This window comes from Ambystoma mexicanum, chromosome 7p (genome assembly GCF_040938575.1).
Source record: "Ambystoma mexicanum isolate Mex_15411 chromosome 7p, UKY_AmexF1_1, whole genome shotgun sequence".
NCBI classification, from domain to species: Eukaryota; Metazoa; Chordata; class Amphibia; order Caudata; family Ambystomatidae; genus Ambystoma; species Ambystoma mexicanum.
The window spans coordinates 635,578,830-635,597,042 of record NC_090939.1 but is presented as its reverse complement, the minus strand read 5'-3'; the positions used below and the strand labels follow the sequence as shown (position 1 = coordinate 635,597,042).

At 48.2% G+C, this 18,213-nt stretch overlaps 1 protein-coding gene across 1 annotated transcript in view; it reads left to right on the top strand.

The window, feature by feature from the left end:
* LOC138525982 (neurofilament medium polypeptide-like) overlaps positions 1-18,213 on the top strand; it is a 708,053-nt gene that overhangs the window by 559,058 nt on the left and 130,782 nt on the right. Inside the window, exon 6 of the mRNA XM_069636274.1 lies at positions 7,560-7,619. Within this exon, the coding sequence (XP_069492375.1) occupies positions 7,560-7,619 (60 nt within the window). The remainder of the gene's footprint in view (positions 1-7,559; positions 7,620-18,213) is intronic.

The following is an 18,213-nucleotide window of genomic DNA, read 5'->3' as shown; positions in this document are numbered from 1 at the left end:
CAACTTGGAAAACAATGCATACTTTCATCAAGCATTACTGCTTGGATACTGCCTCCTCAAATGAGGGGTTATTTGCCAGGGCAGTTCTACATTCTGTCCATGAAAACTGTAATTAGTACTCCCACCTCCAAAATTGCCACTGCTATGGGAGGAGACAATCCATTCGAAGAACAAGTTACTTACCAACTGTAACGTTCTTTCGACTGGATGTTCCTCCCACGTATTCCTCACCGACCCTCCCATCCGACCCCGCAGTACGGTTTACGTTTTCTTACACTTTCCTCTCACGAAGAATGTATCAATCATGGGGCACGCCTGGGTGTTTCTCTTATATGTTCATCGAAAAAACAGAACTGAAGCTATGGGCGCGGCTCGAGCTATTTGTACCAACGGTGACGTTGACAGAGTACAGAGTCCGTCGAGGGACAATCAACGCCACGACCTCAAGCACAGCGCCCTCTGCCGAGAAACATTTTTTCCGAAGCAGCGAAGCTGTAGATAACGACTTATCATAAGATGAGGAATACGTGGGAGGAACATCCAGTCGAAAGAACATTACAGTTGGTAAGTAACTTGTTCTTCTGGCAGCATGGTGTTAAAAGCCACCAATATGGCCTGTGGATTTGCAAAGTACTCCTTTGGTTTATGAAAAGCCATGGAGCAAGCAACGCAGTACATCGCCGAAGGTGAAATGCGGGATGGGTTTACACGGCTGGTAGAAGCTGGGAAGGAGGTAACCAAGCAGTCATTGCAAATGGGCCTGGACGTGGCCGACTGCATTGGCCGTTCGATGGGGTCGGTTATAATACTGAGAAGGGAAGCCTATCTAAAAACCTCTGGCTTCTCCCTGAAAGTCCAGAACATGCTACTGAACATGCCTTTCAAGGGGGAGTTTCTTTTTGGCCAGAAGGCTGAGGACTCTATGGCAAAGTTCAAAGGGTCTAAAATAGCCGCAAAATCGCTGGGCCTAACTGCGCAGGCGGCCACATCTCCTTCAGATTTGCCTCTAGAGGCAGAGGCTGCAGGCGCTTTGTGCCTTATGACAGGAAAGTGCAGCTCCCACAAGCCAGATAGGGGCAGAGGCGTTTCTTGTGTCCCAGAAGGGGTAGCAAGGCTTCTAGAGGCCAGCAAGCAGCAGCGGGGGTGGCACCGCCCTCTAAGACGCTTTCATTTCCCGTCCCATGACTTGCCGGTTGGTTGACGGTTGGCAGAACATTGGCCCCAGTGGCAGGAGATTACCTCTGACGCATGGGCTCTACAGCTTGTTCAGTGGGGTTATTGTCTGCCCTTCTTAAGGAAACCACCGGACAAACCTGCACCACCTCCAACTTAACCAGGACAGGAGCTTAAGGAAGAACAGCAAGCCCTGTTGGCGAAGGGTGCTGTGGAAGAGGTACCTCCTGATCAGAGGGGGTCGGGTTGGTATTCCCAGTATTTCCTGGTGCCCAAGAAAGGAGGAGGACCTGTCCCATTCTGGACCTCAGGGCCTTGAACAAGTTTAAGAGAAGGTCAAATTCAAGATGGTGACATTGAGAGAAATTCTCCACGCTCTCGAACGTCAGGACTGGCTGGTGTCAATAGGTCTGCAGGACACCTATTTGGATGTGCCGAAACATCGAAAGCACAGGAAGTACCTAACGTTCCTCTTAGGGGACAAGCACTATCAGTTCAAAGTGCTCCTATTTGGGTTGACCTCTTCTCCTAGGGTCTTCATCAAGCTCATGGCAGTAGTCGCGGCTCACTTCAGGAGATCCGGGGTCCATGTGTTCCTGTACCTGGATGACTGGCTGATCCGGGGAAGTTGGCGGGCATGTCTTGTCTCATCTGGAGGACTATCTTCTTTTGCACAGGCTGGGCTTTTTCCCGAACTTGAACAAGTCCCATGTGACGCCAGTCCAAAGGCTCAAGTTAATCGGAGAAGTCCTAGATACCCGGGTGGGGAAGGTCTTCCCTTCCAAGGAGAGTCGGCAAAATAGCACAGATGGTACACTTGTTCCAGAATCACCCCACCTTATCAGCGTCTTCCTTCCTCTGCCTCTTAGGTCTCATAGCCCCCTGTATTTTTCTGGTGCCAGAGGCCAGGCTGAACATGAGATCCCTTCAATAGCTCCAAAGAGGTCAGTGGTCACAGTATCTCAGAGCACTCACGGATCCTCTCAAGGTGTCCAGCCAAGTGGTCCACAACCTCAACTGGTGGACCGACCGTAGCAATCTTTTGGTGGGGGAACCCTTCTGGCATCCTTGGCCACAGGTCTGGGTGGTCACGGATGCATCTCTGAAGTGTTGGTGCTCTCACTGCCTTCAGCTGCACTCCTATGGGCTTTCACTCACTTTTAATGGGGAAACTGACATGCCCTTAAGATAGTGAGTCCTGGGAGACTTTGTTTCCATTAGTCCTTTTCCCATGTTGCAACTTTTGTGCAACATGTAACAAGTACACAATGGGCCTCATTACGACCCAGGCGGTAAGTTACCGCCTGGGCCGTGACTTTACCACCATGGCGTAAACTATGTTTACGCCATGGTGGTTGGCGGACTTACCGCCCCATTCCGACCTTGGCGGGGCGGTAAGTCCCCAATCCCCATTTACCCTTCCCCATTCCCATTTTTGCCCCATAGGGCATAATGGGAGTGGGGAAGGCGTTAATTATGCCACCGTAAATTACGGTGGCGTAATTAACTCCATGGTCCCTTAGCGCCATGGATTTTAACACCTGCTAAAAGCAGGTGTTAAAAGCGCTATGGCGCTAAGGGACCTCGTACTCAGGCGGTAAGGGTCGGCGCTGTTAACGCTGCCGTAAACCCCTTACCGCCTGGGTCATAATGAGGCCCAATGTACCTTCCAGTACAGTGTACTTGGGTCTGTAGTCATTTTCCAAAGGCCCTAGAAACTCCTGATGAACTTTTTGCGAGATGTGCAGATGTGTCATGGACAGGACTGGTGGCAGTTATCTTTTCGCATTATTTTTTACCCTTTCCTGCAATGTTAACCGTATTAACCGTGTTTGGCATGAATAGGTGGCCTGGCTCCAAAATGGCCGTGCCACAAGGTTCTTTGTCCTTTGCTTTGGCCATCTTGCCCCTTCACCTTCCCCAGATGGAGTCGACCTGGGTCCGTCCTTATTTGGTGATGCATTTTCCCGCGAAACACAATGCTTTTGCGGGCTTCTGCATGCCTTGTGTGTGCCTCCATGATGTGGGCTGGACTGGCTGAGTCCAATACACATCCTGAGTGCCAGAGAGTCTGGAGTGCCCTGAATGACTGGGACCACCATGGTCCGTGATTCGTCCACATATGGAGTGTGTTTTTGTGTGCAGATCTCCCATTGGATCCTCTTAATTTTGGTGCAAAGGGAACTTTGGATAAGAGGCCAAATACACCCATACCAGGTCGTTCTCTGGAGTTCTCACTGAACGAAGGATAGGATCCAAGTATCCTGAAACATTTTGGCGCGAAGGGAACTTTGGATAAGAGGAGGCCAAATACACCCATACCAGGTCGATCTCTGGAGTTTTTACTGAACGAAGGATAGGATCCAAGTATCCTGAAACCGAGGAACCGCTGGTGACCCGCTGGACGGTTTGGCACCCTGAGCCCACCGTAGTCCCGTGGGACACCTCTGCATCTGGTCGTCCTAGAAGGTCTGCGAAGATGCTTCGACCCATTGGAATAGTGGGACCAACTACTCTGAACACCTTCATCAAAACCTGCAAGTAAGCTTTCTCGGAAGTGTCCCTGGGTCAACCAGTGGAGTGACCAGCTTACCCAGTTGCTTTGCTCTGTCACCGCTGCCGTTTCGAGGAGGCCCTAGAAACTTGGTATACTGCTAGCTCTGTGTTCACGTCACCATCACACCAAATTTTGCACACTGGGCGTTCCCAGGTCTGAAGTGAGACGAGTGTGCCAGGACCGGAACATACGCGGTTACCGTGTTGCCTTGCCGCGGCAACGACCCTTGCAAGTGTGCTGCATTTGTGACCCTCTTGCCATTAAAGCCTGCTGCAGTGAAACCAGGTCGACCCATCCACCTGGAGCGTAGTAATCACCACTGTCCCGTTTTGGAAATCCTCACTGTATCTCAGGAACTGAAAGCCACATAGACGTCCTTTTTGTAGTGTTTCGAACCTGCAAGCGAAGTGGACTGAACTGGCGAAATTTGGGTCCGAAAACACCTGGGACCGGTTAGTAGTTCTAACACTAACCGGTGACCCCTAGCACCAGGGCCCCTTTTTACACATGAGTGGCCCCTGAGCATCCCTCTCGTTTCCACTGCTAGTGCAAACTAGCGACTCCATCCCGCTCTCTGGAGCTGCCTCTGCCTTCAAGTGGAGGTCCTCCCTGAATAGTGGGAACTTGTTCTTCATCGCCTCATCCACCTTCCTGAGCTGCTAGAGACCCCTGAAGAGACCCTGTTTTACCCATTGGAACAACCACATTCACTTGCATTGCAAGTACTGTTGAGCACAAAGCTCCCCTCTACTTAGGGCTTGGACTGCCTCTTAGTTAGGTGTGTTGCTGATGTCGATGGGGCCTAAAGACTACCTGCACTGCCTGTTTCTTTCCCATCTAGGTTGTCGACATATTTCCTGCATTTAACCCTTTAGACCCCAATGGTCTTGTATATATATTTTATTGATTGTGATTGTGTTGGTTTGCTTAGTAATGCTGTGATTCTTTTGCTATGGTCTGAGTTACAAATGTCTTGTAATAAATGTGTTTATATTTTTGATATAACACCTGTCTGGGAGTAATTTGTAAGTGTCCTTGCTCTGTGTGCTCATTGAGGTCTTTCAGTCAACCTCACCCCTTCCTGAGACTTAGTCTTGACCGCCTGCCGAAGCTACCTTGATTGGTCTGGCTTGTCCAGAGGTTACCCTGTTCCAAGAAACTAGGCTGGCCTTCTTAACCTCTGCCAACCAGGATAGAGTTTTGAAATCCATCTTAACACCGTCTACAAGATCTCTGTATGCGTGCAGGTGGAGAAGATTTGAGGCGTGGGGTTCGGAACGCGAGATCAATCCCATCTCTTGTCCCACCACTACAGTGATGCAGTTCCTTCTGTCACTGGCCTCTTCAGGCCTTCAGGTTATCACAGTCAAAGGATATTTGGCGGCCTTGACCAGCTGTTTGTGGCCCATTCTGTGTCTCGCAAGAGTCTACCTGTAACAAAACAGACTCTTTCATAATGGATTATCCTTTGCATCGCAGAGTGCTACCAATCTGCTGGTAAAAAGCTTACTTCCGGAATCAGGACACACTCCACGAGTCGAGTCTCGGCTTCTGCGGCCTTACAGTGGGAAATCCCCATTAGGGACATTTTCTGTGCTGCCACATGGTCATCCGTGCACACATTTACCAGGCACTAATGTCTGGGCGTTGCCTGCGGGGTGGATGCGCGTTTTGGTAGGGGAGTGCTGCAAAATATGCTACTATGATGCTTTCTGCCCACCTCCGTCATCCTAACTGCTTGGAAAGTCTATCAGATGAGGAATCTGTGGGAGAAGAGCAACCCATTGAAAGAGAAATGACTTACCGTAACAATCTTTCTATGGATTCTTCTCCCGCAGTTTCCTCATCGCTCCACCCAACCATCCCTGCTCAGAAAGTTCTTATGGCTTTGCGCTTCTGTCTAAGCAAAGGGATGCCTGGTGGTGGCTCTGAGGTGACCGCTTCTATCTGGTTAGCTGTTTGTTTTTACCCCAAAAAATCTTTCTATTTACTAATTTGACAGGGTTTCACCCCCTTGGGATTTTTCCCATTGCTCAGTTTTTTACAGGCTGATTAGCCTTGCCTCCCATCGTTTTCTCTCTGCAACGTTCAAGCACGGGAAAAATGAGGTATGGGGCGTAGTGGTATGGTTTATATAAAATGCCTGATGTCATTCCCGGAGCCGACGATCGAGCACTGAGCAAGACAGATCGGCTATCGACGGCTGAGTCAAGGTCCACTACGCCCCATGTCGAAAAAGTTTCCGAGCAGCAGAGCTGGATGAGGGTATCTATCAGATGAGGAATCTGCGGGAGAAGAATCCATAGAACGATCATTATGGTAAGTAATTTCTCCTCTGCGCAACTGATGATATGTATCTCATCACTGCCAAAAGAAGGAGCAGGCCGATTCTCAAAGGGCATCTGCATGAGTGCATCATAGATACACTCATTCAGATTCCCTATTTCATCCCTTTGCACTTTTGCACATATCAGGGGCATTTCATTGCATTTAAAAGCGCATCCCGAATTCACAAACGGGATGCACTTTTAAATGCGCAGATATGAGGGTCATCCCCCTGCGCCTGATACAGTGGGAGATGCAACTCATGACAGGGTCATTTCTGATGAGGTCATGCATTTTTCTATAATTTCTTTAAGTGTGACAGCCACGGTTTAATCCACGGCTGTCAGACGTGCATGTCCATCCCTCAAGCAGGGATGGATTTTATTTTGTTCTGAGCATTTCACAGAGAAGCCCCTTTCAGGGTTCTTTTCTGTGAAATGTGCTCCCAGCAAGCACGTGGTTGCCAGGAGCCTGAAAAAACATTAGTGTCGGGAGTACGCTGCTGTCACTAATGTATACCGGGGAGGGCTGGACAGCGCATCTTTGTGCCACTGTCCAGTTCCTCCTGTAATGCACAGGTCATCTGTGAGAATAACGTAGCCTGCGTATTTCTGAATGTAGCAATAATTAAACAAGCGCATTCTTTCCATTCATGTGCAGTAAAGGAATGGCCAATGTAACAAGACAATGATGCCTTGGCGATACTGTGCATCACTTTATGCATGGTTTGCAGTCAAATAATACCCGAGAGCATTAGTGCTCACTGCACGAAAGGTGTGGAAGCAATATCTGCTCTACAGAGAGGAGTTCCAGTTGCAGATATCTGGTGTGCAGCAACTTGGGCATCCCTCCATTCATTTTCTAAACTTTATTTATCAGAGCGTGTACATTTAACTGAATCATTCCATACCTGCCTCCTTTGGGTATCTAACAGCTTTCGAAGTCTTTCAGAACATGATGAATCTGTGGGACGAATGTGTCCACTAGAAGAACAAATGTTCTTTCCGGTGGATGCTTTATTCCTCACTCAGATTCCTCAATGCCCTCTCCGTGCCGGTATATAGAACTTTCCTGCCAAAGGAGTAATTTGAGAAAAAGTGACGAGCAACCAAAATTAAATGTGCCTCTGTTTTGCCGTCCCCTTGCATTGGCTGTGTGGTAAAAGGCATAGATGAGGAAGATGATTCCTGTACATGCATTCCGATGACATTATCACAACATGAGTCGGATAACGTTGTGACAACATGAGTTGACAAGGTGAACAAGTCAAGGACATAGACGAACGGCGCCACCTTGTAGCTGATGAAGGTGTTCTTGTGCCAACTGCATTGAATGATTATTTCAAAAGATGGGGTATCTTTGGGAGAAATACAGTGTCCAACAGAAAGAACATTACTGAAGGTAAGTAATGTGTTCTTCCCTTCTGTTTGCCTGCAAAGGCAGATGGCTTTGTCACTCTGTCTTCTTATTTTTCATGACTACTTTGTTAATCTGTATTTTCTAGACTCAACTGGAAGCACAAGCTGTAGTCGAAAAAACAGAAGAGAAAGCACCAGAAAAACCGGTAAATACATCTTAGTTTTATATTTAATTACTGAAGTTGGTGAGCTGAATCCAATTTTCACATACTAATCATGTTGACAATATTTGGAGACTTACTTTACTAGTTTGTATGTATCACATGTAGTAAGAGTGCTCGAACGAGTATTGGGTGTTTTTATAGATTCACATACTTTCTGGAAATGCTCACCTCACAGGATGGGAAACCCCCTGAACTTACAAAAATAGCTTCCTACAACTCCAACCACTTTCTGAAATTCCTTCTACAGATTCCTTATCTACTCAAATCCAAATCCAGTCAGCTCCTGTACGTTTTCTCAAAGCCACCAGGTGGCACTGTGCGAGTCCGCGCTCGGTCTCATCATGACTGCTTGGTGCTATCTTCTGGCATTACTGATGTTATGCCACAGACGTAATTTCCCTCACATTTTTTCTTTGTCATTTCAAGGAAATAAGGTTTTACGGGTTGCTTTAAATGGGATTGCTTGACGTCTGCGATGGACCCGCACAGCTCTTTCAGTTTCTTTTTAGGAAAAGAACATGACACAGAGAAGTGCAGGCATTCTCAGGCTGCATCTTTTTAAGTTGTGTGAGTGGATGGTACTTTTGCTTCACTCAAACTAAGTCTCTACATCCAAAAAGTCTGCCTTAGATACTCCTGCTAAGACTGAGTCCAGCCTGGAAAAACTCTTGAGGAAGATAGAGGTATGAGGAATAAGATGAAACAGCTCCATCACCACTGAAACGGAGTTAACCACGTTGTGTGCCCTCTCTTTTTTCTTTTTAAGAAGTCACCACACGCATACCAATGCGATGCATGGTAGGAACATCAGAAGACTGCCTTTCCCACTTCAGCGTCTCGTCTAGAGAAGTGGGAGACATTCAGAAAAACGTTGATGAAGGTTTTTATCAGGTTCCTCTGACATTCACTGTCCATAGTATACCCATTAGCACAATTGAGCTGTACAGAAATCGCACTCGCGCATGCATAGCTGTATCGTCTCTTAGCTTCAAGTTCATTCACTCATCTGCTCTTTTAATTATGTCTGCATCGCTTGCCACATACGCTTCATGCACTGTTCTCTTCAATTTTGTTTATACAGTGTTGCTGCTTGCAACCTTGGTTTCCACATAGACCCGTCTGGTATCAGTCTCCCCAACTCACTGGCTGTGCTGACTTAACTGGTGCTGCTTTGTTGTAGGAGCCAAGGACAGTACAACAGCGGCAAACAATTCTCCCCACCTTGACCCTCGACGCAAGAGACCCCCGGGTACCTCCAACACACAATGCAGGATTCTTCAGCTTTGATTCCAGGTCTTAGGTTTCCTATTCTGAAAGCCTCTTGAAAATTACAGTCTTTCGGTGAAAAGGTCAAGGGCACTTTCCTCCTTGCAATCCTTTTTGGTCTTGCGGTCTTTCGCCTTATAATAAACTGCCATCTTGGAACTTCTGTTCCTCATGTGCTTTGCCTTGCTTAAAGTGTGCTTTCGGGCTCTGCGTTTTATCCGTGTGGGGAAGTGTGATGGAAGTCAGGCGTGTGTAATGATTAGTAATTGCCTGACCCTGCCTGACCATTGTATTGGGACACGTCAGGTATACGGCTCGGGTGTTAATCCGTTTTCTCTCACAGTGAGCTGTCTGTGAGAAAGTGATTGTGTTGGAAAAGCGGGGGGCGGGTGATTGAGTTCCTAAGTATCCTGGGGTAAAGGTGTTACACGGAAGGGGATACCGCGTCTCGCCATCCAGTTTCCCACTTCCACTCCCTGAAGACCCCTCATCCAGGTGATCCTCCCGCACTGGTCCACCCCTAGGAACTGTATCCAAAAGCAAAGGCTGTGTCCTGGCCACCTGGATGACAGATCCCCGGAGACAAGCAGGTGAGACAGCTTCAGGTTTCTCACAGAGCTCGGCAACCCAGATGTGTAGGAGCAATGTGGAATGGCGAAGCTGGTGCAGCCGGTCTTAGCTGGAGAGCTTTGTTGTTAGGCTTGAGGAAGCTGGGTGGCGCTGAGCATCAGATTGGTGCCCATCTCTACTGGCCTTGAGGAATCCTGATAGTGGCAGCATGAGAGTGGGGCGGCAGGTGGCGCTACCCCAAGGGCACCTGGTGAGGGGTGTCAGCTGCGACCAGAGGATCAGCAGACTTGGCCCCAGGCCCAGAGCTCCAAACGAGAAAAGCTAATTGCCGTTCATCTTACCTGGTGAGGTCTCATGGCATGAAGTGTATGACTGGGTATAGAACAAGCGGAAGCCTTGCAGAGTCTGGCAGTGAGTTTTGTGCTGTGGTTGTGAGAGTTCTGGAACGGAGGGTTGGAAAGGCTCCTATGGCTCACTGCTAGTCTGCCGTGGGGTTTTCCCAGAATCCTGCATGCCGTCCAGGAGAAAGTGGTACGGAAATCAGGGCTCCATTTACATGAGTAACCTCTGGAGAGCGTCTTACACCCTGGAAGGCTGCTGAGTGTCAAATCGACAGAGGTTAATCATGTCTGCTACAGCAGCCAAATCAAAGGGCACAGGATTGGTGAACATCAAGCAGTTGTTTCAATTGCAGGAATAAATGGTGAAGAAGCATGCCATCCAAGTTTGTGTACAGGTTCACACAGCTGCATCGCTTCAATCATCACAGGAGTCACTGGATATCCCAACAATCAGGGCCAACCTAAAATCCAAACTCCTTGAGCTGAATCAAGAAATCCAGGGCAGCACAACCAACCTTGCAGATCAATAGCGGAACTCAACTTGTATTTAAAGGAAGCCGAAACCTGACTGGAGGAAGTGGAGAGCACAGTATGGGAACAAGCCCACAAACAATCACTCCTCACAGAGAGAATGGACTGCATGGAGCAAAAGAAGGAGATTTGCATGGCGAAGCAGGAAGACGCAGAGAATCGAGCGCGGCTAAAAAAACATCAGATTTTGTGGGATACCCAAGCATGTACAGTACCAGGAACTGGGGGAATTTGTGGAGGATCTGTTTTGACACATCCTGCAAATCCCGTCAGCGGATGAGATAATCCGAAACCGAACCCACAGAGTATACACACCGTTCTAATTTGAAAAACTAGCTATGCCTGGATATTCTGACCAGAGTGCACTTCTTCCGCCGGAAGGATAAGATAATGTGGGAGTACAGAAAACAAAAAAATAATTCTATATCAGGAAGCCCAACTAATGCTGTTCTAAAGTCTATCACAGACCATTATGTTAAAATGAAGGTGACTTAATGTAGCCACATCTTGACTACGTGAAAGAAAGATTATCTACAAATGGTGCTTCCCTCGCTGACAGTTATTCGAGATCGAGGGGAAAAATACAGGGCCGGTCTTTGCATCAGGCAATACAGGCAGCTGCCTGATGTGCCAGTTTGGAGGGGGCGCCAGTCCGACTTCAACAACACAATTATCATGCATGATTCTGCATCATTGAAGTGTTGTAATAAAATATAACGTATACAAAATCAAAGTGCTATGAAATCATTCAGACTCAGTCTGAGCACTGTAGCATGCCTGCTGTCAGCAGCAGTGCGGGCAAAGCCATGCTAGCACCTCTTAGGGTCTGCAAGCCCCTGATGCCAGGCCCGGCCTACATTTCATTTGATCTTAAGAGCAACATTTGTTGCTTGTCAGTTCCCTGGCCCAGGCCTGGCCGATTGCACATGACTACCCCTCAACACATGCATACTACAGTCTAGTTGGGGGTGATTGATTGGGCTCGGCTGCTCGGCTTCAGACTTCAGTTGGACAGGGACTAAGAGATTAGAATCTCTATAGCAGCACGCAGCCTCACCACCCACCTCGGGAGGATCAACAAGGCCCAGGCAGAGGCTGCAGGGCAGGCCAGCCACTGGAACAAGCTCACCACCACATGCAACTGAACTTGCTGCTTGCAGCCTGCCAGTGGAAGATCGAATGCTGGATGAACCGTCCTGGCCTGCTGCTGACTGCCTGCACACACTGACCAGGTCAGTGAACAACCAAACTGCTGATCGACGATACGTGGACAGGGCTCTGTGCCCCTTCTATGTATGAGTTCCAATAAGTTTGGCACCTGATTACACCTATTTTTAACTGCCTCAAGTTTATTCAGTTTTAATTCACCATGCAAACTGTGTCTACTGTGAATCTTCTGCATTCATCAAATGTTTATATAGGCAGAATTGTATAGAATTGTGGTTAAATGAAGTCCCTGAGCAAAGTAAGGCAGACTCTCTCGACAGAACGATTTGAAAAAGTATTTACATGCACACTTATAACTTAGTTCATTGGAATGGAAAGCTGAAAAGCAAAGCACAGGCGGTAGGTCACACAGCATGAGGAACCCATGCAATGGTGTGCTCCAGAATCTTGGTACTGGCACTGCAATTTGTAAATCCCCAGGAGGCCAAAGAGGTGCTGGAAGAGGACATCACATACCAAAGTACAGGGTTTGGGTTTCCATTTGAAGAATATAGGTTTCTTGGCAGGCAAATTCACAAAATCTCACCCATCCTCTTTACCGCTGGCTGTCCCACTACCTGTATCGCAAAACTCTCCTCTCTCATCAGCTTCTGTTTCACAGTTGTTTCCTCTTGGCACTATCTCTCTGTGTGTTCCTCTCCCTGAATTCTACTCTCCCACACGCGGTCTCCTTCCCACTCCTTTATCGGTTTCCACTGCCTCCCTGCGACTGCAAGCTTTCCATTGATGCTTTCTTTGTCCCTGTTACTCTCAACCTGTCTTCTCCTATACTGCTTTCTCCTCCTTCTCTCTCGCACCCTCTCTGCCCCTTCTTCCCTCTGTCTCTTAACCCTTTCTCAAGATGTTCCCCCCACATCAGATTGTGGTTTCGGCCTCTTGACTTGTCACTCCTTTGCAATTTTTTTCTCTCATCTGCTCAGCCTGGCGTCTCAGGTTTCTCTATTCCTCACCTCCTCTGTCTGGCGCAGAGGTCTACTTCTACGGTTGCCTCCCCTCTCTCCCTGCAGACTCACTGTGTGGCTCAGTGTAGTGATCTTCAAAGTTTCTTGAGGTTCCCTCTTATACTGTTTCGCTTACCGACTCTCTTGAATTTTTCTTTTTTTTGCAATTCATCACCCTTTGTGAGTTGCCTAGCTTTCTTCCCCTCTACCATTTCCGTGTGTTGTTTCCTTTTTTATAAAAAAAATGTTTCCTTGCCTATCTACTCCTTGTTTCCCCAGTCATTTCTTCTCCATCTCGCGATATCTGACAGGTTGTGCCTCACTCTTTCTCAGTGCGACTGTTTCTCTACCCATTGTGTCTGCTCCCTCTTTTCAAGCTTTGAGGTTCTCATCTCAATAACACAGCTTGGTGGGTTAATGTCTCTTCTGCGAGAGATGTAGAGAGACTGCAGAGTGCTAGTTTCAAGCACAGTAAAATAGCTCAGGGAAATCGGGTGACAACCTGGTTTCTGCTGCCGTTTTCTGCATGTAGACAGCAAGTTACAGGTTAGACATTATGCAGGGCAAGCACAAACGTTCACCCTTTTAATGTCCACAAAATGAATAACTTGGAATTTGGTAATAATGACAACGCTTACTGGATGACACTGGTACCCCAAGTATGAGATCATAATGAGCATGCAAGCTAGTAATAATACTTAAGGGACAACAGGACCGTCTCGCCTTTCCATCTTTTCAAGTTAAGGGGCTATCGTGTATCAGAGTCAGAGCGCTCTCAATGGCTTATCTCTCAATTATCCCGTCCTTCTGCACTTGTACTGGTAGAATGGCTCTACTGATGCTTTAGATAACAGATTGATATGAATTTACAGTGATATTGTAATCTATAGAGTACTACCAGCAAGGGGGACAGGTGGGCATCAGGGGATAGCTTTCCCTGGCACATTCTCCACAGTGTAGGGAAACTTAACATTTTGGACCAGTCTCTGGGGCTTCTACAGCCATTTCCTGCCCTTGGGAGAGCCATCAGGATTGGCCGTCTGGTAGCAGAATGTGTCATGGCCAGAGGACGGATGGCCCTGCAGGTGGTCGCAAGTTTTCTGGCCATGGGATCACTAATCCTGCAGATCCCTGTATTTTTTTTTTTTTTTACCCAGACTCTGCAACCAGAAATGCCCCTCTAAGAGACAGCACTGTAATTAATGGCTTCAGCAGTAAACATAAACAGTGTAAAGTGCCCCTCGTGAAACTCTCAGCTCTGGTTAATTCTGATTACTTGTTGTGCAAAGGTTGTGCACATTAAGCATGACAAGAAATGCATGTCTTTGTAGTCAATTTTTGACAATCAGATGGGTTTATCACAAAATGCTCTTCTGGGGTGTCTTTGAGTCATGACCTGCTGGGCAGTAAATGGATTGTCCAATATCAAGTGTGAAATAATCACCCATTCCTGGATTGCAGCCCAGCATTTAAAATGTGTAACGGAAGGGAAAATGACACTTAAAAGTCCACGATTTACAGAAAATGTTTTTAGAGATTGGCTTCCACATATATCTTTGAGCGAGAAGAGTATGAATGAAATATTGATGTTAGGTAGGAAAAGTGGGCATTAGCATGTCTGCATTCCCAGTTTTGGTAATCTTTAGATGCTCATATTGAGAGCCTTTTCTTAGCATGCAGATTACTGTTGTGCAGCATATGTGGAAACATTTGCTTTTGCCACTTAGGTGGGTTCATCCCATGGGACCCAGAACACATATATGTGTATTTCCTGTGATTTTTGGGCAACCATTTAGGAGGACAGTTCCTGCTTTTAATCCTTAAGAAGCAATGACACAAGTACCATTTAGTGGGTAACAGTAACATCTGGTTTTTCCAATGCAGTAAAGATAGTGGTACTCCAGTGACTAGCGTGTTGTGCTGAAAGCAGGAACGGAAAAGAGGATCTGGGTGCAGTCTATGAAAGCGCAGCAGTTTACTGATTCCCATGAGAGGCACTAGACACAGCATGGTCACTGCGACAGGACCATGAATTTGTGTTGTCATTTTTGGGGTGGGGTGGCTCCAATGATGCTTCCCGCCTGTGGTGCAATCTGGTCTAAGACCGGCCCTGGTAAAATATAACATCTCTAAAGAAGAAGAAGCATCCTTCATGATGGCTGCAGAAGAATCCGCTCCTTCAAGAGACAACAATGAGAAATGGCAGTTGCAGGCGCAACCTACAAGGAAACAAGGCACATTGAGGGGCCCGCTGAACCGAGGCAAAGCTCGGCCAGAGAGAGACCATTCACATAATCATAGCTGCTTGGGCTGACCGTCCCCGAAGTCTCTAATGCGGCCGCTCGTCCGGTCTTCAGAGGCTGAGATGGAAGGGCCCACCCCTGAGAAGGAGAGAAAAAAGCATCAGCGAAAAAACCAAAAAGCGGTCACAATATGAGTCACTCTTCCTCGTCCTCATCACGTAAAAAGAAGAGACGTCATCGACACAAGTCCAGTTCGTTGTTGCAAAAAGGTAAGCCCTCGGTTGGGCCGACCACTCGAGAAGAGTGGGACAGTTTTTTTTTTTTCATAACAACATTTTATTGGGTTTTCATAGGTGAGCATAACATAAGATATCAGAACAACAGATCAACAATCGTAAATCAAAATGAGTGCCAATGTCTCTTGCTAGGAGCAGCGAGTGTTCGCATTCGGGGGCTGGAATGTTCGTGTTTGTTGAGGGGGGGGCTTCGGCGGGCTGGGTTTATTGTGGTCCGCGGCTGATGATTAGTGTAGTGGGATCATTTGTAGCCATCTGGTTAACGGGGGTCTTCTGGTGAGGGCCGGATATCTGGCAGCATAGTCCATGAATGGGTCCCATATATTTAAGGCCCTGTTCAGAGAGCCAGAGCGGATTGCTGTGATTTTTTCGGCGACCGCTATGTCCCAGCATTTCACCTACCATAGTGCCACTGAGGGCCCATCTTTATCTTTCCAGACCCTGGCCATAGCGATTTTCGCCGCTAGGAGAAGGTAAGAGCATAGCCGGGGGATGCGGCCCGAGAGTGGGAGAGCGCCCTCGCCAGTATGGCCCAGTAGGATGATTCCAGGGTCCCAGGGAATGGATAGGCCAGAGATATCTTTGATATGTTTAATTACTTCTCTCCAGTATTGTTCGGCTTTCGGGCAAGACCAGACCATGTGAAATAGAGAGCCTGGCATCGCACACCCGCGCCAGCATGAACCAGAGATGTTCGGGTTGGCCTTGTTAATTTGAGCAGGGGTGATGTAGTACCTTTAGCAAAGTTTGTAGCCCCCCTCCCTGTTTGTTTAAAAGAAATGCTGGAGATGTTTAAAAATCAGGCTGCTGCAGGTACAGATTCATCCTACCCCCCTCCCTCGAACAGCAAGCCTCAGCAGCAAAAGCAGCGCTCAGTCCTACAGACCCCACAGACGCCAATCTGTCGACGGCATCAACGTCAGAGAGACATTTGGGCTGGTTGTCAAAAAATGTGCATAAACCATCGAAGTCTGGTTCATTTCTTAAGCATCGACAGGCTGGCGTCCCCAACGTCACAGCATTACTCATGCCTCTATCGACACCGACGCCCGTTCCATCGGCATCTAAATAAAAACCCTTGGCACCGATTATCAGCGACAGATCTTTTGTTCCACTTTCCAGGTCAGAGTTCTTTGAATCCTTGACGTCGGTTTTCGGCGTCGACCAGGACGATGACCGGGGGGACATTGATCCCATGTATACCGGGCCAAGCTGACCTGTTGGCTTTAGCCCAAGAGTTACACGACTCTAGCGGCCTGGACACGTCTCCAGATGTTGAATTTCAGCAGCGTCAGCCTTACACGCTCACCCATGCTAAATGTAAGGCCTTGGTGAAAAGTGTAGTAGACACCTTAGGTTCGAAGTCCTCTTCAACCCCTGTTCAGGGCTACGAATTGGCGGACATCTTGAATGAAGGTCCTGTGAATAAATAAAGCATGCCACATAACCCGGCAGTTGCAGACCCCCTAGTCTCCTTGTGGCAACATCCCTGCTACATTCCCCCAGTAAACTCTGGCTTCTCATCCTTCTCCAGAAGGGCTTGTTATGCAAGCAGCCGCAATCACCACCAGACCTGCAGCATCCACTTCTAATCTGCCTCCGGAAAGGGAGGGTAACATTTTGGACATAATGGCCAAGAAGGTCTTTACTTCTGGCAGCATGGTGTTAAAATCCACCAACATGGCCTGTGGATTTGCAAAGTACTCCTTTGGTTTATGGAAAGCCATGGAGCAAGCAACGCAGTACATCCCCAAAGGTGAATACAGGATGTGTTTACACAGCTGGCGGAAGATGGGAAGGAGGTAGCCAAGCAATCGTTGCAAATGGGCCTGGACGACAGTGTTGGCCGTTCGATTGGGTCAGTGATAGTACTGAAAAGGTAAGCCTATCTAAAAACCTCGGGTTCCTCCCCGAACGTCCAGAATAGGCTACTGGACATGCCTTTCGAGGGAGAGTTTCTTTTTGGCCAGAAGGCTGAGGACTCTCTGGCAAAGTTCAAAGAGTCTAAAATAGCTGCAAAATCGCTGGGCCTTTGCTGCGCAGCTGGCCAAACCTGCTTTCAGCTTTGCCTCTAGGGGCAGAGGCTACAGGCACTTTGTGCCTTATGACAGGAAAGTGCAGCTCCCACAAGCCCGACAGGTGCATAGGCATTTCTTGCATCCCGGAAGGGGCAGAGGGGCTTCTATAGGCCAGCAAGCAGCGGCGGGGCGGCCCCACCCTCTAGGTTGCTTTGGTTTCCCCTCCCATGACTTGCCGGTTGGTGGACGGTTGGCAGAACATTGGACCCAGTGGCAGGAGATTACCTCTGATGCCTGGAACCTGCAGCTCGTTCAGTGGGGCTATTGTCTGCCTTTCTTAAGGAAACCACCGGACAGACCTGCACCGCCTCCAATCCAACCGGGACAGAAAGTCTAGGAAGAACTGCAAGCCCTGTTGACGAATGGTGCGTGGAAGCTCCTGATCAGAGGGGGTCAGGTTGGTATTCCCGGTATTTCCTGGTGCCCAAGAAAGGAGGAGGACTCCATCCCATCTGGATCTCAGTGCCTTGAACACGTTTCAGAGATAGACAAATTCAAGATGGTGACATTGAGAGAAATTCTCCATGCTCTCGAACTTCAGGACTGGCTGGTGTCAATAGATCTGCAGGACGGTTATTACCATTTGCCGTAACATCGATAGCACAGGAAGTTCCAGGTTCCTCATAGGGCACAAGCACTATCAGTTCAAAGTGATTCTCTTTGGGTTGACCTCCGCTCCAAGGGTCTTCATCAAGCTCATGGCGGTAGTCGCGGCTCACCTCAGGAGATCCAGGGTCCATGTATTCCCTTACCTGGATGACTGGCTGATCCGGGGAGGGCGACAAGGCATGTCTTGTCTCATCTGGAGGACACCTATCATCTACTGCACAGGCTGGGCTTCTTCCTGAACTTGAACAAGTGCCATGTGACAGCAGTCCAAAGGCTCACATTCATCAGAGAAGTCCTAGATACTCAGATAAGGAAGGCCTTCCCTCCCGAGGAGAGTCAGCAACATAGCACAGATGGTACACTTGTTCCAGAATCACCTCACCTTACCAGCGGCTTCCTTCCTCTGCCTCTTAGGTCTCATAGCCTCCTGTATATTGCTGGTGCCAGAGGCTAGGCTGCGCATGAGATCCCTTC